Source organism: Ciconia boyciana, chromosome 1 (genome assembly GCF_034638445.1).
Source record: "Ciconia boyciana chromosome 1, ASM3463844v1, whole genome shotgun sequence".
Taxonomy (NCBI): Eukaryota; Metazoa; Chordata; class Aves; order Ciconiiformes; family Ciconiidae; genus Ciconia; species Ciconia boyciana.
The window spans coordinates 78,019,150-78,037,836 of NC_132934.1; the positions used below are offsets into that span (position 1 = coordinate 78,019,150).

General features: G+C 47.9%; 1 protein-coding gene across 3 annotated transcripts in view; it reads left to right on the plus strand.

Annotated features, from left to right (window-relative positions):
* Window positions 1-1,444: 1,444 nt before the first annotated feature.
* Window positions 1,445-18,687, plus strand: part of PARVB (parvin beta) — a 67,386-nt gene continuing 50,143 nt past the window's right edge. The window contains exon 1 of one of the 3 annotated variants that reach the window (XM_072876023.1): window positions 1,445-1,797. In XM_072876023.1, the coding sequence (XP_072732124.1) occupies window positions 1,683-1,797 (115 nt within the window). In that variant the 5' untranslated portion in view covers window positions 1,445-1,682. Of the gene's footprint in view, window positions 1,798-16,314; window positions 16,382-18,687 lie in introns of those variants that run through there. The other 2 variants (XM_072876015.1, XM_072876032.1) reach the window with 2 other exon arrangements.

An 18,687-nucleotide genomic window follows, 5' to 3' on the forward strand; every position in this document is an offset into this window, starting at 1 on the left:
CCAGCCCTAGTCATGTGTTCCCTCCACTTCCCTTCTGCTGGCACTTGCCCTTGGGTGACTTTACGCTCAGTCACACGGGAAAGCTGGGCAGGGCGATTTTGGTTTTAGTTTGTTGGGGTTTTTTTTGGATTAGTTGCCTAAGTGCCTGTAGAAAAGCAACAAGCAGCTGGGGCTGAGGGACAAGAGTAGGTCTTCATGACAGAGGGGATTAGCTTGGGTTAAATCTCTTGTGAAACTACACACTCAGAAAACTATCTCTGCTATCCTATGCTCTGGATGTGCCGTGTAGCGTTACTTCTGTGTCAGGTCAAGCACGAAAATCAGTCCTGTAAGCTGGGTGTGTGGATCCAGTGTCAAGTAGCGTTGATTTGAATGTGGTTCTTTGTTGGGGCAAGGGCTGCTGATGGGGAACCGCTTGCAGGAGCGCAGCCAAAGGCACGTGCAGGGTTTTAGGTACCCAGTAGTCTCATTAAAGTCAATGGGACCACTTCAGGGGCTTAAAGTTAAGTATGTGCCTTAAGACTTTGCAGGATCAGAGCCTAATGCTATAAACTCTTCAGGATCTGTTTTTAATGTGTATTCCACAAAGCCCTTATCACACTCCCAGGTGCTATAAAATGATAAATAATAAGAAATTCTCTCTGGGAGATCGAAACCAAGTTTCCTGTTTTGGCCATTCTTGTGTGCATACACTATGCTTACAGTGGCAGCAGCGCTCGGAGGCCTGGGAGGTGGTGGCTTCCTTCTCGGAGGTGCCTGTGGGTCTCAGTACACGTGAGCTTGGCAAACACGGAGCCTACGGCCCCCTCCTCCTCAACCTTACTGCAAGGGAGATGCCAAACCTAACGGGCAATGTGCGAGGAGGAGAAGGCAGGCTAGTCTGACAGAAGAGGTGCTTGGCTGCAAAATTAGGAGCTCAATCTGAATGTAGCCAGCAAGAAACTGCTAAGCAAAGCGCAGACAAATGGCACACGCTGAGTTTGCCCTCAGTTTTGTCCTCTGGTCCGGCTGTGACGGGACCCGGGGCTTTGCTTTTCTGGAATGTTTTTTACCCGCTTTTTCCCCACCCTCGTGGGTCCGGCCCACCCGGTCCCTGTGCGCCCGCCGGTGCCTCGCCGTGGGGCGCGGGGTGCGCAGCCCCCTGCCAGGCCGCCACCGCACACACGCAGCTGCGGCCCCTCCGCCCCCCGGCCCTTTCTCGGCCGCCGCAGCACAGCCGCAAAGGGAATCGCACGGCTCTCTACGGGTGAAACTTCGGGGTTTGCCCGAGGCCGGCTGGGTGCCCCAGGGCTCGGGGTTAGCCTCGGGCAACTCGCCCGGGCGGCCACCGCCCCGCGGCCCCTCAGCGGGCGCGGGATGACGCCGGCGGGCGCGGGGGGCGTCCGAGGCGGCGGGGCCGGGTCGCTGTGGCGGCCCGCCCCCGCCTCCCGCGGACTTCCAGGCCGTGGCAGGGCGCTGTGGCCGCCGGCAGCGGCTCCCAGCCCGCCCTCTGCCCTCCGTGCGGCTCCAGCTCGCACACCCCCCGCCTCCCGCTGCCGGCTCTCCCCGCTGGGTCGCGACTGGCCGGGTGATTCACCCGCTCCCGGGCTTTGTTCGGCTTCGCGGGCCGCCTCAGCCCCCGGGCAGGGCAGGGATCGGGCAGGACTCGGGCAGGCTCCCCCGGTGACCCCCTGGCAAAGCCGATGTCCGCCGCGCCCGTCCGATCCCCGACGCTGCGGCCCCACAGGATGAAGAAAGACGAGTCGTTCCTGGGCAAGCTAGGCGGGACCCTGGCGAGGAAGAAGAAAGCCAAGGAGGGTGAGTTCGCCCGCGCGGAGGGGAGGAAGGAAAGCGTACCCGACCGCCGTGACTGGCAGCAGCTGCCCTGCCCTGCCCCGTCCAGTCCAGTCCGTCCCGTCCCGTCCCGTCCCGTCCCGTCCCTCCGCCGGAAGCTGCGGTGTGGGCGGGCGGCGGCTGCGGGGCAGAAGCCCCCTTTGTTCGCCAGCCCCCGCGGCGGGGGCAGCGCCCCTGGGGAGGGGGCCGCGGGCGGGGCGGTGTGCCTGCTCTCTGTCCCCGCGGCGGCTGCAGCCCCGGCGGGGAACGGGGCCTCGCCCACCTCAGCCCGGCTGGGGGGCGGCGGCGGGAGGGCGCTTCGTGCGCCCCGCGGGACCCGGGCGCCGCGGGCGGGCGGTGGGGGCGGTTGCAGCGGGGGGCTGCCGGGAGGTGCCTGCGCCTCCCGCCGCACGCCGGCGTGGGGTGGCCGCTCATCGGGCGCGCCTCAGGGCCGGCTGCGGGCTTGGCCGCTCGCACCTCCGCTTCCCGGCTCCCCTTTTCGTACATCCGCCCGCAGCTGGGAAGGGAACCCCAGAACCCGCTTTCTGCTGTAAAATGAACTTCTGCTGACCAGGGAGACTGTGGGCATCGTTGTTTCTCGTCTGAGAGTTGAGGAAGCCGCGAGGGAACGATTAAATCCACGTGTGTTTTGTTCCAGGCCGGCTTCATCCATAGGCTTTATGTTGGCATAGAGGCTTTGCCCAGAGTGTTTTTCATAACCAAATATATTCAGCAAAACCACCTGGCCCTTGAGCACCAGGATTTTGCATGGGTACGTTTACACTGGGGTACATCAAGTGTGTTCATTTGGGATGTTACCTAACCCTAACCCAGCCAGGTAGGGAAGTGTTAGTGCCCTCCTTCGGTGCGGGGAGCCTGGAGAAGCTCCCTCAGCCTGAGCCCAGCGGACCGGCACCCACGTCGGGGTGGCTCAGGCCCCGCTGCGCACCCACCCCTGCTGCTGCAGACCCAGACCCGCCTTGGCGCAGCACCCCTGGCACGGCCTTCTCGCGTGGGCACGCGTGCGAGGCGTTCTCACAGCGGTCTGCTTACACCAGAGGCTGTGCGGAGATAGCACTGTTTACTCTCAAGCAACACGACTTTTTTTGTTGTTGTAGATAGGGAGGCGGTGTCTTGCCGCTAGACTTGATAAAGATGGTCCAGCCCTGTATACACAAAGTGTACCTTTCTCCTGAGTGTTGGCTCCTCTGAGGATGGTGTACTCTGTCCTCCTCTGCTTCCCCGACTGACCAAATACTGGTTTCTGCAGAGAAACTCTTCCTCTGTGGAATCCCCAGACTGCTGCCATGTGCTAGCAGGAAATCTGGGTGTCCTTGCCTTGCGGTTTAATGCAGTTTTGACTTTCTGGCTCGTTAAAACTGGCCTTGGTTTTGTTCTAGTGTCTGATGGGTCTAGGGTAGGGACGTAATTCAAGTTTCAGCCTCCTTTCAGCTGGCTGTTGAGCGAGCACGTTTTACCCATATTGAGTCTATTAATTGACAGCGACATTTAAAAGGCAGCTTTTTAATATTTAAAAATAAAATATTTGGCCTCAAAATCTGGATCAAGGAAATTGCTTCCTTTTCCTTCTCCTGGCTGTTTTGGTGTGGCTTACTGGTATTTCCTTTATTATCTATTTTTAATCAAGTTTCTCCAGCATGGTTCTGCTGAGGAGCAGCAGAAGTGGTCATGCCTTCCTGATGATCTCATTTGCTTCTGAAGGAAGATGGTAGAGAAAACTCATCTCCAGCGGGGGATGCCGACCACACGCTCCGATAGTGTATTTCGTTCAAAGGTGACTTCTAAGCTTAAACAGGTTGGCAGCGTCCCTTCTTAAATGAGGAATTTCAGCATCGCTAGGCGATGTTTTTGAGGTGACTGCTTTCAGCAGGGGCCACCACCCGCTCATTTTGTCCATTATTTTGCCTACTCTTGTGGCCGCAGCTCCTCTTGGCGGTGGAAGGGCCCGTTTTGGTTACCGCCCTCGGTACTTAGTGGGGAGCAGCAGCTGCAGTAATGTAAAGGACAGCGGTCACGCTTCTGTCAGCGCGATGGGGAGGAAACTGAAACATGACGCAGCTTTTAGTTTGAGTATTCCTTCCAGCCTGAAAATGTGAAGGGAGGAAAGACCGTCTGCAAGCCCGTGGAGCCACCCGTTGGGTGTGAGACACTGTGGTGCTGCAGGCGGCTTTGGCCCTTCGCTGTAAGGGGAAATGGCTTATTACCCTTTTACGTTTTGCACTTTCTTTGTGGGGTAGCTCTCAAATGCAGGCTGTCCAGACCACGGCTGTGAAACTGGAGCGGGCCAAGGGCTAAGCAGTGGTGAGGTGGTGGGGTGGGGTCCACACCAGAGAGGCTGCTCCATGGCTTGTGGTAGGGCCTGGGCAGCCACAGGAGCAAATTTCAGGGCTAGAAACTAAATCTTTGTATGTGGGTGTGAAGCAGAAGTAAATTGGAAGCTCATCTGAGTGGCGTTCTTTGAATGAGTTGATAGACCATACAGGAGCCATGTGGTCAACTTTCCCTGTGTGCTTGGGAACCGCTCTGCCATGGGGGTTTTCCTCCCTTCGGGCGGTTTCTGCTGGTTTTCTCTGAGGGAACCAGCAGAGGTCAGAGTGATCTTCCCAGAGTAAATATTGCCCTCTCCACCAACTACTCTCCACAACAGCAAATCGAAATGTTGGCTGCTGATTTGCCACAACCAAAAATCATTCTTGCTTCCTCTCCCTCTAACAGCATGAAAAGCAAGCAAGCAAGCCAGAGAGCTCTTTATATGTACTTCTTGCTTTTACTGCCTGTCTTTGTATCGTAGCGTAAATATGGGCCTGCTATCACCACCTCAGCTGCATTCATACAATGACCTTTAACCTGGTCTGTGCAAGAGTTGTAATCCAGTTGTATTAATCCTTTTCGTCTTCGTGCACAATTTCTGAGCCACGCAGCTCAGAGTTCTGTACAATGACACTGGAAAAGTTTTTGTTGGTTACTTAGGCAGTTTTCTTTTTTTAATCATGGGTGGCAGCCATGTCGTAAATAACCATAATGTGTGGCTACCATCCCATCAGCAACTAAATTTAAATATTTTTTTGGCTAACTACTTTATAACATGCTGCAAGCTATTTTTAGAGAGGTTATATTGGGAGAGGAGCGTTCATTAGGCTTATCAAAGCGGTCAGCGTAAGCTCATACCATTGCTTTCTGACAGGAGGATAAATAAGGTTCCTAGGTACGCTGGTGATAGTCACTGTGGCAGTATTCAAACTATTTACCATAGCATGTAAACAGCTTTGCTGCTGCTCTTGCTTTAGCAGTATGGCGTGACATAGTGCTTTGTAAATGGGTGCTGGTAAGTGAGGTAGGGTTAAGATTTCAGGTCAAATTTTTCAACATTTTAAGTCAAATTCTGTAGGTTGCTTAACTGTTTGAGGAAGCCTTTGGATTTCTACCTCAAACCTCTGCTTTACACTATTACACCTTATATTTACATTTCTGAATTTTTATGGCTGAACTGATGTCTTAGGCAGCCGTGACTTAAAAGAGACAGCAGCCACCATTGCTCATGGGGAAGCCGTTTTTACCCTGGTTTCCTATGGAAGGATGGGGTGGGTGATCTCACTGTCTCTTTGGCTCCTCCCTTCCTCTTCCTTCCCAGGAATATTTTTAACCCATAGTTTGTCTAAAAATGCCCCTGAGAGAAAACTGCCGCACTTAAGGATTATTAAATGACTGCAGGTTGTGTTAAAAAGGGCGACCATTGATTATAGAAAGACCTCAATGGAGCCCCACCGCAGAAAAACCTGCAAATGTGCTCAACCCTTACACGCTACTAGAGAGCCCAGGTGGGAGGGAAACAGCTGGAGGAAGGACATGTCTATGGGAAGAGCACTGCGTTCTTAAATGTTACAATCAGTCATGACACAAATCCTTAGAAAAGCGGGATGTGTTTGTTCCAGTGCTCGTGCGACCCCTTGGTTTATACCCGCCTCCCTCCCCCCCATTAGGCTATGTGGAAATCTGCAAAAATCTAAGTTTGCCTGATGTTTCTGCGACATGATTCTGTCTTGGTGTATCTTGGGCTTTCAAGATGTACCACATCTGTAATGTGGTTACTAAATTTTAGCACATGTGTTCAGGAGCTCCAAAATCTGCTTTAAATACCTTGGGAAACTATTGGGGTGCTGGCAGGGCCCATAGCAGGATACAGTTTGTAAGCTGAATGATCCCTTAGCTTCTTTTCAGACCCTGTAAAAGATAGTGCTGTGTTTCATCTCCATCTGTAAAAGGAACTTTAAAAAAAAAATCTCCCCTTTCCTGTCGGTCAGTGATGTCTTTGTACTGAAATAAAGGAGGGGGTTTGCTGCAAGCTTCGCTCCTTGCCTACTTGCAAAGCTTTGTTTTCTTTTCCTCATAATACACTGTATGAAAGATCTGGGCAGCAGGTGTTTGGCTAAATAAACCTTCTATTATTGTATCTGTGTATGTGTGTGTATATATATAGCCTATATGGAGGAGTCAGGGAGAGAAATACAACAGACATAATTGCTTAGTGTTGTTTCCCAGTGACACGATGGAGGGTGGGCATAGGGGTGAGGAGACTGCTCCAGAAAAGAGCAATTTATTGTGTCTGATGAAATCAATAGGAAGGAGGGAAAGAAGGGGAGAGATGACGGTGCTACAGAGGGCAGAATTATTGCAACAGCAGCTGAATAATATGAAGGTTTTATGCATATCAAGGGAGCTTAAAATATTGTTCTTGGGGTCTGTGGCTCAGCGTAACAGTGAGATGGTGTGGCTGTGAAAAGCGTGCTGTTGCATTTGCCTGCGGGCACACCAGTTTGGTAAATAGCTTGGTAGACGCGTATTTCGCTAGATGGCAAGGTTCTTCTCCCAGAGAAAGGTGGCAGTTGTTGCCTCTATTTTGCAGGGAGAAAAGCTGGAGGGTGAGGAAGTGATTTGTTCAAGGTCATCTGGCAAGCCAGTGACAAAGCCAGGGAAAGAAACTCTATTTCCTGCGTCCTCTCTGGTACCGTGATCCTTAGGCAAAGGCACTGCATAATCTGCCCGTTTCCCACAGCTCTACATATGCTAAAACCCATCTCCAAATTGTTCAGGTGGGACTGCTTGTACTGCCTGATCCAGTTTGGCTTTCTGGAGGGAAGAACGTGAGGAAATAAGCTCAACAGCAGAATTACATTGGAGAAAACAGTTTCTTTATCATTCCTTTGAAACTGATGGGCCTGCTTGTGCAGGCCTGCTTGCTCTCTGTAGGGAAAAGAGGTTCAAAACCAGATCTACTTCATTGCCTTTGTATTGATGAGCACATTTCAAGTCTGTAAGGCATTGCCTTCAACACAACAGGATAGGAGAATTGGACTTGCTTAGAAAATGGATCTCATCCTTCATTTGAATATGGTATACGGAAAATAGTTAAAATCTCTTTTTCATGCCATCTGTTATGCAGTGTCCAGAGGTGTATCTGTGTAAACAGACTGCAAAAAATTTAACTTCTCTGTCTCAGTGTGCTCCACCTTTGCTTTAGCCACTGCCTAGTGGCTGCTTGAGACTTCTAACGTGTATTTAGCTTTAAAATGATGCTGAAAGATGCCTGTTCAAGAGATCCTAAAAAGATGTAAAGCTGTAAGGCACGCTTAACTCAACCTTCATTCACCTTGCAGGTGGCACTCATGTTGGTGGTCTTATTCATGCCTGGGATTTGTCCTGCTCACAATCATTCCTGGCCATTGCAGATTGTGTTTCATGCTGGCTGTGCCCATGTGTCCTACTTTATGAATTGGCACTGGTGGAGTAATTGCTCTAACCTCTCTGATGTGGAAGAACTGGGACTTGGGCATTCACCTGGTGCCTAGAAAGGTCAGGGTGGAGGTGTGCTACTGATGTGGTGCCTGCATTCTAGCTTTTGTCCTGAGGTATGTCTGCATTTCTAAGTAGCGGTGAAGTGCCAGGTAACTGGCAGGGTGCTGGCTAGTCTTGCGGTATTTCTCACCAAGGAGAATTCATGAGCAAATCTGCTTCTCACAGATCCTTGAGGTGCAATGTGAGATAAGCTTCAACTGGTTGCTTCTTACTGTCTCCTGACCTGATACTCAATGTATTTTTAAGGCTCTTCCTTTCAATAGACTGGTGTGGGAGCTTGCCCCCATCTTAACGTACTTTCCATGCTCACAGTATGTGGCAGTGAATTCTTAGTCAGATGGAGAGACAAACACAAAGTTTGTAGGGTCTAATTCTGTGATCCTGGTTCACACAAGTATATTTGCTGGAGTCTGAGAGGATACTTGGCTGGGGAAGCATGTTTGTGCATTGTAATGGGCTATGGCTGCTGAAATATTCAAACAGAAGATGAGTTGGGTGCTGGTTAAGCAGAATTACTTGCTTTTTAAGAGAGGAATTTGCATATAATTATATTGAAGCTACATACTGTTCCACATTTGTGTATATATCCATAGAAAGACTGTGCAGACATATGCAAATTCAGGTTGAATTTATTATCTTTTTTACTACTAATTTAAACAGAGACCTAAATTTCCAGTTGGAACCTGTGTAGCCTAATTGCTGAGTTTCTCCTGTAGGGCTCAGGCATACCTCTGACCAGGTCTGGTTTCAGTCTTGCTAGAGCAGTGCCAGTTTGGGTTCTGACACTGTGTTCTATTCTGGCAAAAGCTGTACTGTGGATATAGCTTGTGTCAATGTCTCAACTGAAATTAACTTTACATGCACAGGAATCGTCCTTTTAATAGTGTCATAAACCCCATATTTTTCTCCTGTAACTGCAGCTAGGCTAGGATGGTTTGCCCAACGCAGCTTTAGGCACAGTGTCTTGGTGAGACAATAGAGTTTTGAATCACAGCTGAAAGTTTTCTTCCAGACAGGATGCAGCAAGATACACGAAATAGCTCTGTAGCTCTTCAGTAGTGGATTGAAGAAAGTGACTTGCTTTTATTCAAGAAAAACAGACATTTTAAAGTTGTTTTATTTTCAGAGTTGCAATCATTAAAATAAGATTCATTGTAAGAACACTGTTATGTTTCATCATAAAACCTTAGCAAGGTGGTTATCAACACTTTTAATTTTCCAAAACCAGATTTCAAATGTCTTAACAATACTAATGCACTTTTGGAAATAATAAACTAATAATTTGGAAAGGGACTCCTTTTCTCCTTAAAGTCTTACTTTTACTTAAAAGCAATTGTTCAATGATACCTGTTTTAATTTCTTCTAAAGGATTTGATAATGCTAAAGTCTTGGGAGAGACTTCTAGAAGCTGGCATCTGGCTGTTTCTGTTTCGAGGAGCGTGTGGGTGAGCCCTGTTGTGAGACTTCGATGTATGGAGGGCTGCACGTGGACTTGATATGAATGGGGGGAGCTGCAAAGTCACGACTTCATGCAAAGTCTGTGCAGATACTCTCTGCTGGATGGTGTGAAGCGGGGATTCTTGGTCCCACTGGTGTGCAGGGAGATTAGGATGTGTTCTGCAATGCATTATCACAAATGCATTAATCACCTTGACTTAAGTGCTTGTGTTTTTAAGAGTTGTGATATTTAGATCTCTTTATTAATATAAATGCATCCTACTGATTTGCACGTCGGCAATGCAGGAGTCCAGAAGATTTAGTATAGTTACACGTAACAGTGCTAGATGTCTTTTTATGTACTTCAAGAACTGTTACAGGCCAGCTGATCCGAAAACAGATGAAGCTGGTGGAGTTTTCCAGTGCACTGCTTTGAGCTTTGGATCATACTTTGATGTTAGGAGATTTGGGAGATTAGCCGGCAAGTTCTTTCCACTGTGAAAGCATGTCAGAACAACTTGTTGCTAAGGGATCCAGGGTTATGTGGTCTGTGGCAAAACCAGCGCAAGGCAGGGTCTGCTAAGTTGCAGGAATTGGTGTTTCAGCAGTTACAGCTTTGCTGTTCAACTGGGAAGGAAATTTAGTGTGTGTACCCTATGCATACATGTGTCATGGACACAGCTGAGGAGATGCAAGTTTGTAGCTGTGGAAGTGCCAGTGTAGCTGGTACTTCAGAGCTGCTCGTGAGGGATTTGGATGCCAAATTGCTGTTAGTTTTCAAAGGGAGTCGAGTGTACAAATCTCTTGGGCACCACTAGAAATCTTGGCCCGCAAATACGCACCTGAGAGGTTGTCTGTGTCAGGGTTCCTGGGACATGATGTCTTGACGGGGACATACGATCATACAGAGACACTGACGTGTGTGATAAGGAGGAGGAGTTTTCTGCCTCACCTATAACATCATCTGTTTGTGATCCTTGTCACCCTTGCTGCTGCTGGTAATGCAGGAGGCTCCGTGGGTGCATTCTTAACCCTGAAGTCTTGTTCCCTTTTCAGCGTTTTCAGTCTGTCCATGTTCTTATGCCGGTGGGGCAAGGTCTTCACTGCAGCAGCAGGCTAAGGACCAGCCCTCAAACTCCTCACAGTAATTTCAGGAGACCTGGAGGCCAGCAAGAAAGAAGGAAGGGAAACCTTGTTTCCCAAAGGCTTCTCCTTGTGCTGACCTCTGCTCATTATAGCAATCATGACTTCAGCAAACATCCAGGTTCTTTGAACTAACGGGATCTGGGTATTTTGTTGCAGAAGCCAGCTACTTGAAAGTCAACCAGGTGGCTACAGAGAAAGATCTGACCTGTGCCAGTGCCTGGACCTGACTGATGGCACAGGCTCTGTTCTGGTCAGCTCTCATGATGTCCACATGCCTTACTCTGCACAGGCCTCTAATTGAGCTCTTCTGCATGGTGACTTTGGTAGTTGCTTATCCCCTCCCTCTTACGTCCTCTGCCTGCTCTGTGAAACGTGTTATATATGTGCATTGTCACTGATGAAGCTTAGTTTTTTTCCTCAGGGCACAGCAAAATCAACTGATGCCGTTGTCAGAGTTGTTTACTCTGACTTGCAAAGTATGCGCGTCTGCGGCAGGTTTTTCCTGGGGTCTGTATGGCATACGTGCACTGGCCCTTTCCTTTACATGCCGTCCTGGCGGCTTCGGTGTACCTGCCTCTGGTTGTTGCCATAGGCTGCATTGGCACTTCTTGCCCTGGGCTGAGGGGTGGGCGGTGGAGGGAAGTGTGGCATGTGTTGTGAGGAGCAGGAGGGTGGTGGAAGGGAAGGAGGGGCAGGGTGAGCAGTGGGAGAGCCCTGCTTTTCAGGGAGCTCTTCCAGGCTGCCCTCAGGAGGAGCGCTGGATTGTGGGACCTCTGCTGCAGGACAGGCAGCTCGGTGGTGGTGCGTGCCGTCCCCACCATCGCAGGAGGGGCTGTGTGCGGGGGATCTAAACCAGCAGTTTTTGTGTGGGTGACAGTGACCCCCGTTTATCTTTGGGGGTGGGCTGAGCATGGAGGGGAAGTGGGAACAGGAACCTTTGTGTTGCACAACTAATAGGTCAGTGGCCAAGTGATCTCTCCAGGGTGAAGCATGTTCTGCTCAGGTATAGATTTCCTAATTTGTACTCTTCTGTTGGCCAAGTAGAAAGCTGCAATCCAGAATTCGTGACTTCTGTTGTGTATGTGTAGTTTAGCTGGAAAAGTGTTATGGCTAACATATGTGGTTTCAGGGTTTTGTAATTTGAATCTGGTTAAGTCTTGCTCTGAAAACCAGATGTGGGGAGAACATGCACACCTGGCAGCGTGTACTGGCTGAGAGCAGTGGCTCCGTACTCTTCGGGCCCTTAAATCACTGTCACTTCCTCATGGAGCAACATATATCCGCATGATGAAGCTTCTAATTATAAATCCTGTACACACAATTTGTTTCCGTGCACCCGCTGCAGACCCCTCTCTGGAGCCCTTAGGCTGAGAGGGGAGGCCATGGGACGGGATTCTGGTTTTGGCTTTGCTAGCGGCAAGCAACAGGATCTTTGGGAATTCAGTTTTGCCTCTCAGTGATTGTTTCTCCAAGTTAAAGAAGGCTTCTTTATAAGCCCCGAGACCTGTCTGGTGATCAGATACAAACTCTTATAAAATCTCTTTTCAATGTATGCTGCATTTTGGTTATAAAACAAGCAAGCTGTTCTGGCTCCTGGAATTCCGGTTCCTTCTTTAGTACTTCTTTCCTTGTGTGGTTAAACCGTAATGAAATCCACTGAAAAAAGAAATAGTATATTTTCCATTATAGCTGCCATATGGCCTTATTGCTAATTTTTAATTAGCTGAGATGGTTGCATACACAATTTATTTGGAGTAAGGAAGGAGACTGAGAGAGCTGGATGAGGAGGAGTGCTATTCTGATGTCTGTATAGAGGCACGGTGTCTTTTTTACTGTCTTTAAATAGAAAAATGTGTAATCCTCAGAAAGTGTCTTTCCACTAGGTCTGTTTAGCAGATGTATGCATGTGTGTTATTAAACAGATGCAGACACTTCTGTCATTTTAAAATAGCATGGTGGTGTTTGCTCTCTGGCTTGCCTAGTCCAGCAGATGGATTTAGAGGCTTTGCAAAATTGACAGGATTTTCTTCAGAAATGATAGAATAGGAGAAAGTACCAAGGCGTCCAGGCTTGCATTTTCTGCCTAATATTTCTCCTCAGGAACAGGGTTATGAAATTGTTCCTCGGGATTACTGTTTGCCTTCTTCCCTGTGTATGGCTCCCAGTATTGTTACAGTGAATTGGTTCCATTGGAAAATTAGGCAGGCTGCAAGAATGCTAACGCTATAGATGTATCTTGGATCTGCACTGAATTTGGTCTGACAGGGATCTTGACTCTCTAGGTAATTAAATAAGCGTGTATAATGGAGTCCTATCATTGGGAAACTGGATTTTAATGGGGTGCAGGATGTCACGCTCCAAATGGTCCTGCTGTGCCAGGAGCAAACCAGATCTGCTGCCTGTATAGCAGATCTGATGCTGTCTGCCACGCAAACTGATAGGGTTTTTTTTACATGTGGAAGGGGAGAAGCAGTCATGACTGACCTCATCTAATGTGGCGATAGCCCAGCTTCAAGCTGGACCTTGGCAGGTCCTTCCAAGCAACATTTCTCTGATTCTGTGGAGCTGGGTTTTTTGAGGGTCCCTCGTCAAGGAGAGAGACAGATGGTAATGGGAAGGGAAGAGGGACTGGCCTTAGTATCCACGCTCTGCTGTATGGTTGAAGGAGAAAGGTATATATTTGTTTCCATGACATATCTGGGATAACTGGATACTTGTGAGTTTTTCTTCTGACTGCTGATACAGATTCAGACTAATAGTTTCCCTCTTGACCACTTATGATGTGCTTAATTAGACTGCTGTCTTGAAAATGCCCACTTTTACTGCAGCACTGCAGCTGTAGCTGCATTAACACAGTGAGGGACCACAGTTTAAATCATCACCTTGGATCCTCAGTATCATTTAGCTTCATATCATTTAGTTTAAAAAGCTAAACTGTGGTGGCTGTTGCTCTGCTGACATCAGTAGTAAGAGCAGTAAGAAAGCTAGGGAGCTATGCTTGACCAAGCCGTGACTCTGACATTTAAGGTGTTTGTTTGTTCTATACTGTCTTTCCAACTGTATGTTTCCAATCCCTTAATTCCTGTCATTTACATGTTAACAAACAGATGACAGGTACCAACCTTTGCCAGACTAGTTCAGCACCTGGTAAAAAGCCTTTCTCCGTCAGCTCTTTAACCAATGGGGAACACGTGTGGATTTTCTTTTCTGTGGACAAACTTGTAAAACAAATTGTAATTTTTAGCGAGTGACTTTTCTTCCCATGAATGGCACTACGTGCAGATGCTGTACCGCCCAGAATCTTGGCAGAAGGCATCCTCGCTGGCTTCCTTCATTTGCTAAACAAATGTGCTGTTGATCCAGTGGTTGGTAAGAGGTTTCTCTAAGAATGCAAGCACAATTACTTTGAAACTGTCTGAGCTGGGGAATTCCACTTTTGTAGTGAATGCACAGGAGATGGGCACTGTCGTTCCAGGGAGGCTGAGTAATTTGGCGTGTCGCAGCGAAGCTGGCCAGATGATTCTGTGGAGCTGTATTGGGAGTGTGAAGGATTTCATACACGTTGGAAGACTAAAAGTAACTAATCCCTGTGCAAGGAAAGGGGGAAAAAGATCCTCATGGCTGCCTGTGGCACTGCCCCTGTGTCGTGTGATCTGTTTGTCTCGTGGTCTATCCTGGGATGTGTCCTCTTTTAACATTTTCATCAATGACCTGGAGGAGGTGATGGAGTGCAAGCTTGTACGGTTTGCAGATGACACCAAACTGGGTGACCAGCTGATACACTTGAGGGCAGGGCTGCCATTCAGGGAGTCGTCAACAGGCAGGAGAAATGGGCTGAGGGGAACCTTCTGAAATCCAACAAGAACAAGTGAAGGGTCCTGCACTGGGGAAGGAAGAGCCCGGTGCAGTGATACGGGCTGGAGGCTGCCTGCCTGGGGGCAGCTCTGCTGGAAAGGCCCTGGGGGCCCTGGTGGGCAGCGAGCTGACCACGGGCCAGCAGTGTGCCATTGCTGTGAAGAAGGCCAACAATATCCTGGGCTGTATTAACAGAAGCACAGCCAGTAGATTGAGCACAGTGATTATCCCCTCTACTCAGCACTTCTTAGATCCCAGCTGATACACGATGTCCAGTTTTGGGCTCCTCAATACAGAAAACACATGGCTAAACTGGAGCACCTTCAGCAGATGGCCACCAGGATGGCGGCTGGAGCACTTGTCCTGTGAGGAGAGCTGGGCTTGTTCAGCCTATGGAAGAGACGGCTTCAGGGATGTCTTTAACAAGCAGTCTGCTGATACCTGTGAGGAGATTATTGAGAAGGTGGAGCCAGGTTCTTCACTGTTGTGCATAGCAGAGGAGAGAGACAACAGGTATAAACTGAAACGAATGAGGTTCAGTCTGGACAAAGGGAGAAACTTTTTCATGCTATGAAGCAGTGGGACAGGATGCCTAGAGAGTTTGTGCAGCCTCCGCTCTTGGAGGTTTTAAGACATGACGTGATAAAGCCCTGAGCAACCTGGTCTCATCTCAGAGCTGACCCTGCTTTGAGGAAGAGGTTCAGCTAGAGACCTCCAGAGGTCCTTTCCACCCTGAATTATCCAATGATCTTATGTGGCTCCCTGACAGCTTACACCCTTCAGAGGCTGGAGTAAGGACATTTCTTAAACAGCATGAAGTCTGTGGATTAATGATTTATGAGCATGTGCATACAAGGGTATGCAGTGGAACTGTGCTTCTCATCAGGGCCCTTTTATTGGTTTTGCACTGAGGTACTAGTAGGAGTACAGTTTTTTTCTGTCTTTTTTGCCTGTCTCACTTTTTAGTGAGGAGGAAGGCACAGATTCCACTGGGCTGCTGCTCTGTCTACTTCTTCCGTGAGGGTGAGTTGGAGGGGCTGTGTAGTTAGAAAGCTGTTTTGGGGACTGACCAGTAGCTGAGCTTGAAAGTCTCTAAGATGTCTAGCCCCACTGAAACACCACCTTGTCTAGCTCATAGGACCTGGTATCATCAGCGCAAAGGTTTTAAAAGAGACCACAGAAAGCTAGAACTGCAAATCGTGTAAAACTTTGGTGTGCTGACTAAGTAAACAGATAATAACAGCTGCAGGTCTTTTTGATGCTTGGTGAAATGTGACATTTTCTTGTGCTTTGGACTTGTTTTGATTTGATTCTTGGGCTGGCTGTTGTTTCATGATTGCATTTTGTTATCCCTTGAGGGCTGTGTTTGGGAGACTGGACTGGAATGGCAGTCGGAGGCCTGGGCTCCGCTCTTTCTACATGGTCTTCAGCAGCTCCGTTAGGACATGGTGGTGTCTATTTCTTACTTAAACCTGGCGGAGTTAAACATCTGAATGATTTTATGGCAGCTGCTATCTTCACTGTACCTTTCCCTTGTGGACTGTTTTTTATCTGACCGTGGGCTCTGAGTTCCAGACTTTTTTTTACTGTAAGGTCTGTAGTGCTTATCACTGAAGTGCTTGTCTTGGCAGGCTCTTCTGGTGCTCAAAGCAACAAGTAAAATAATTTTCCACATATGACTTGTCTGGAAACCATTGAGAAAACTTCTTTGTATTTTGCAGCGTCTGCTTGTATAGTGAGATATTTCAGTTCATTTTCAATACACTGCTTTACTGCCCTGGATGCAGGTGGTACACAGGAAAGGTAGACCTGAGTATATGGTGCTCTGAAAATTGTGTGTTGAGTGTTTAGGTTAAAGCTTCTAGTCTGAAGCACTGCCTATCCCTCCATTGGTCCTGTGCTCTGTTGAACTGAAAACTAGTATTTACTAGAAAACCCTCAACATGCGTGTTGCAAATATAGTTGCTATATATGAGTGTTTTTCAGCGTTTTCCTTGTCTTCTGGGTGACATTTGGGCAACTCCAGTGATTAGGCATGTACACTTTTTGTGGTTTGCAGAATCGTTTATCTCAGCTTACTCTTCCTGTAGAATAATGTTACACAAGCAAGAAAGTTTCTTTTTTTGAATTGCAAGTCATAGCTGTAGCCTCCTTTCCATTTGCGTGAAGTTGGTTTGTTGAGCTCTGTACTATCAGCTGGAGAAGACGGTGCCTTTCTGTTACTTCCTATGCTCACCTGCCATCACTGCCTTCAGAAGTGAGTCTGTTACTCTGTACTTCTCTTGACATGTTCAGAAGAACGAGCAGCATCAAATGTTTTTATATTTGCACAGTAGACTGCTTTTGGTGGTGGTTGTTAACCTTTTCATGCCTTTGCAAAGGGGGACGAAAGATATGGGGAAAGCAGTAAGATGAAGCAGGTAGAACTGCTTGGGCTGTTAATTAACTGAGGGATTTCATTTGGGTACCTACAAATGAAGTGTCAAACCATGAGAAGGAAGTGGAAAGAAGTCGGTGGAGAGATGGAAACCAGCTCAGCTGTAAAGTGCATTACCACGAGCCGCAGTAGTGGCTGTTTTGATGCCGAGTGTTCTGCTTGATAGTGTTTGCACAGTTAGATTTGTATGTGGGATCAGAGATAGAGCTTGTAGGATACAAGCTTGTAGGCTTGTAAACTGAAGTGCTGTTTTCTCCCTGATTTCTTCATGATGGAGAAGGCAGGAATTGAATGAATGGACTAGGCATCTCTATTCCAGAGTAATGCTATTAGCTCTGCTTCTGACAGCTTCTGCTGTCTCTCCCTTGGTGATTTGCTTTGGCCAGACCCATCAAACATGGATACCTTACGTAGTGAGCTCATTCTGGTTTCTGGAGTTGCTTTTGGTTAAAGGAGTCCTGTCGGTCCTTGCGGAAATCAACCTGCTTCATTGGTTTCTCAGACTGAGTTCCTAGACTGTGAATGTGCTGTTCCCTACCTGCTTGTGCCCATCATCTTTGGTTGTAGGAGTACACAGAAGCCTTGAAGAGTACTAAGCACTATATAGTAGAATACAGTATTTCATGGAGAATTGATGGCAGGAAATTTAAAATGCCTTGCAGGTTTTCTACTGGGGGTGGATACAGGCCAGAAGTCTCCTTCAGTCCTTTCCTCTTCTTATCAGACTTTTTCTTTCCCTCTGTTCTCATCAGGCAGATTTGACTCCACATCCTTCTTTCAGGTGGAAGTTGTCCTGGTGCTCACGCAGTATGCTTGGGAGAACATAATCCTCCACCATTGCTTCATGGGAAGAAATGACCTTTTGTATGTTGTGATGGAATTGTAACTGGGGGAGGCTGAGGAAGTAAGTTTTCCCTGTTTTCAAGCAGAATTTGTGTGCACAGGGAGGAGTGTGGCTTTCTCTAGTTGCTTTTAGGGTCCTTTCAAGCTGCAGTTATTGCCTGTGATGTTTGAGGCAGCAGCCTGGCTTTTCCCTCTCAAAAAACTCTGGGATTGAAGCCATCTGTTTACAAGTTCAGGACAACACAAGTGCCAGAGGTATGCCCACTTCATGTCCTGGAGTGTAGAAGCTGTATAGTTTTGGTGTGTATTATGTTAGTGCTTAGGAGAGCTGGGTAAGGGCAGATGCTTTAGAGATTGCTTTATTTTTGCCTTAGAAATAAAATACACATGAGGGCCTGGGACCCTCTTTACCTGAAACATTTTCCCATTTATTAACAAGTGTGCAAAAGCTAGTGCAAGGGGCAGGAAATGGAGGAGAAAAATCTCACGTCCGTGAAATGAATGGATACACGATGTTAAGTTGCGGGGTCCTGCTCCCAGCCAGGTGCTGGTTCCAGACCTCAGCGCACAGGGTCTAAGCGACACTGAGCTGTGACAGCCAGCGTGCGTCCTGAGAACACTGCAGCACGTTACGAGTAACGAATGCAGCTTGTTCACCTCTCCTTGCTCATCTGTGTGAAGGGGAGTGTTGTTCCGTTTTGGGCAGGGAGGACAAAATGTCAGAACTGTTTGCTGGGAGTTGCTTAAAAATACACTTACGCCTCTCAGGCATGAGGAAATGTGATTAAAAAAATATGCCATTTTCAAAGCTGTGGGATTGCTGCTGTAAGGTCAATGTAGGGAGGCTGAAGCAGAGCTGACAAGGTCGGTGTGTCAGCTCAGTATCCTACTGGGTGGCTTTTTCTATACTTGAAAACCTTGCTTTTGTAGGTCTAAGTTTGTAAATACTTTAAAACACCATTCTTGTCCACATTCTTATTTCTGCTGATTTTTTTTTTTTTGGGCCAGCATTAGTGTTTGTGTGTCTACACAGTGAAAATTAACTTTATATTTTCTTCCTTTCTTATCTGGTTAGTTTTCAGGCATGCTGCGTCCATGGTCTGTGCCATAATGTGGCTTCTGCCACCACTAGTGCCAGCAAAAGAGAAGTGGTGAGTGGCAGCTAGGGATGGAGGTGAAGTCTGGAGGGCCCCTTTGCTGACAGCAAATGGATGCCTGCATGATAAAGACAGCTACATAACTTAAGATAATAATTAAAGAAACAAGAAACAGGGACTTAGAGC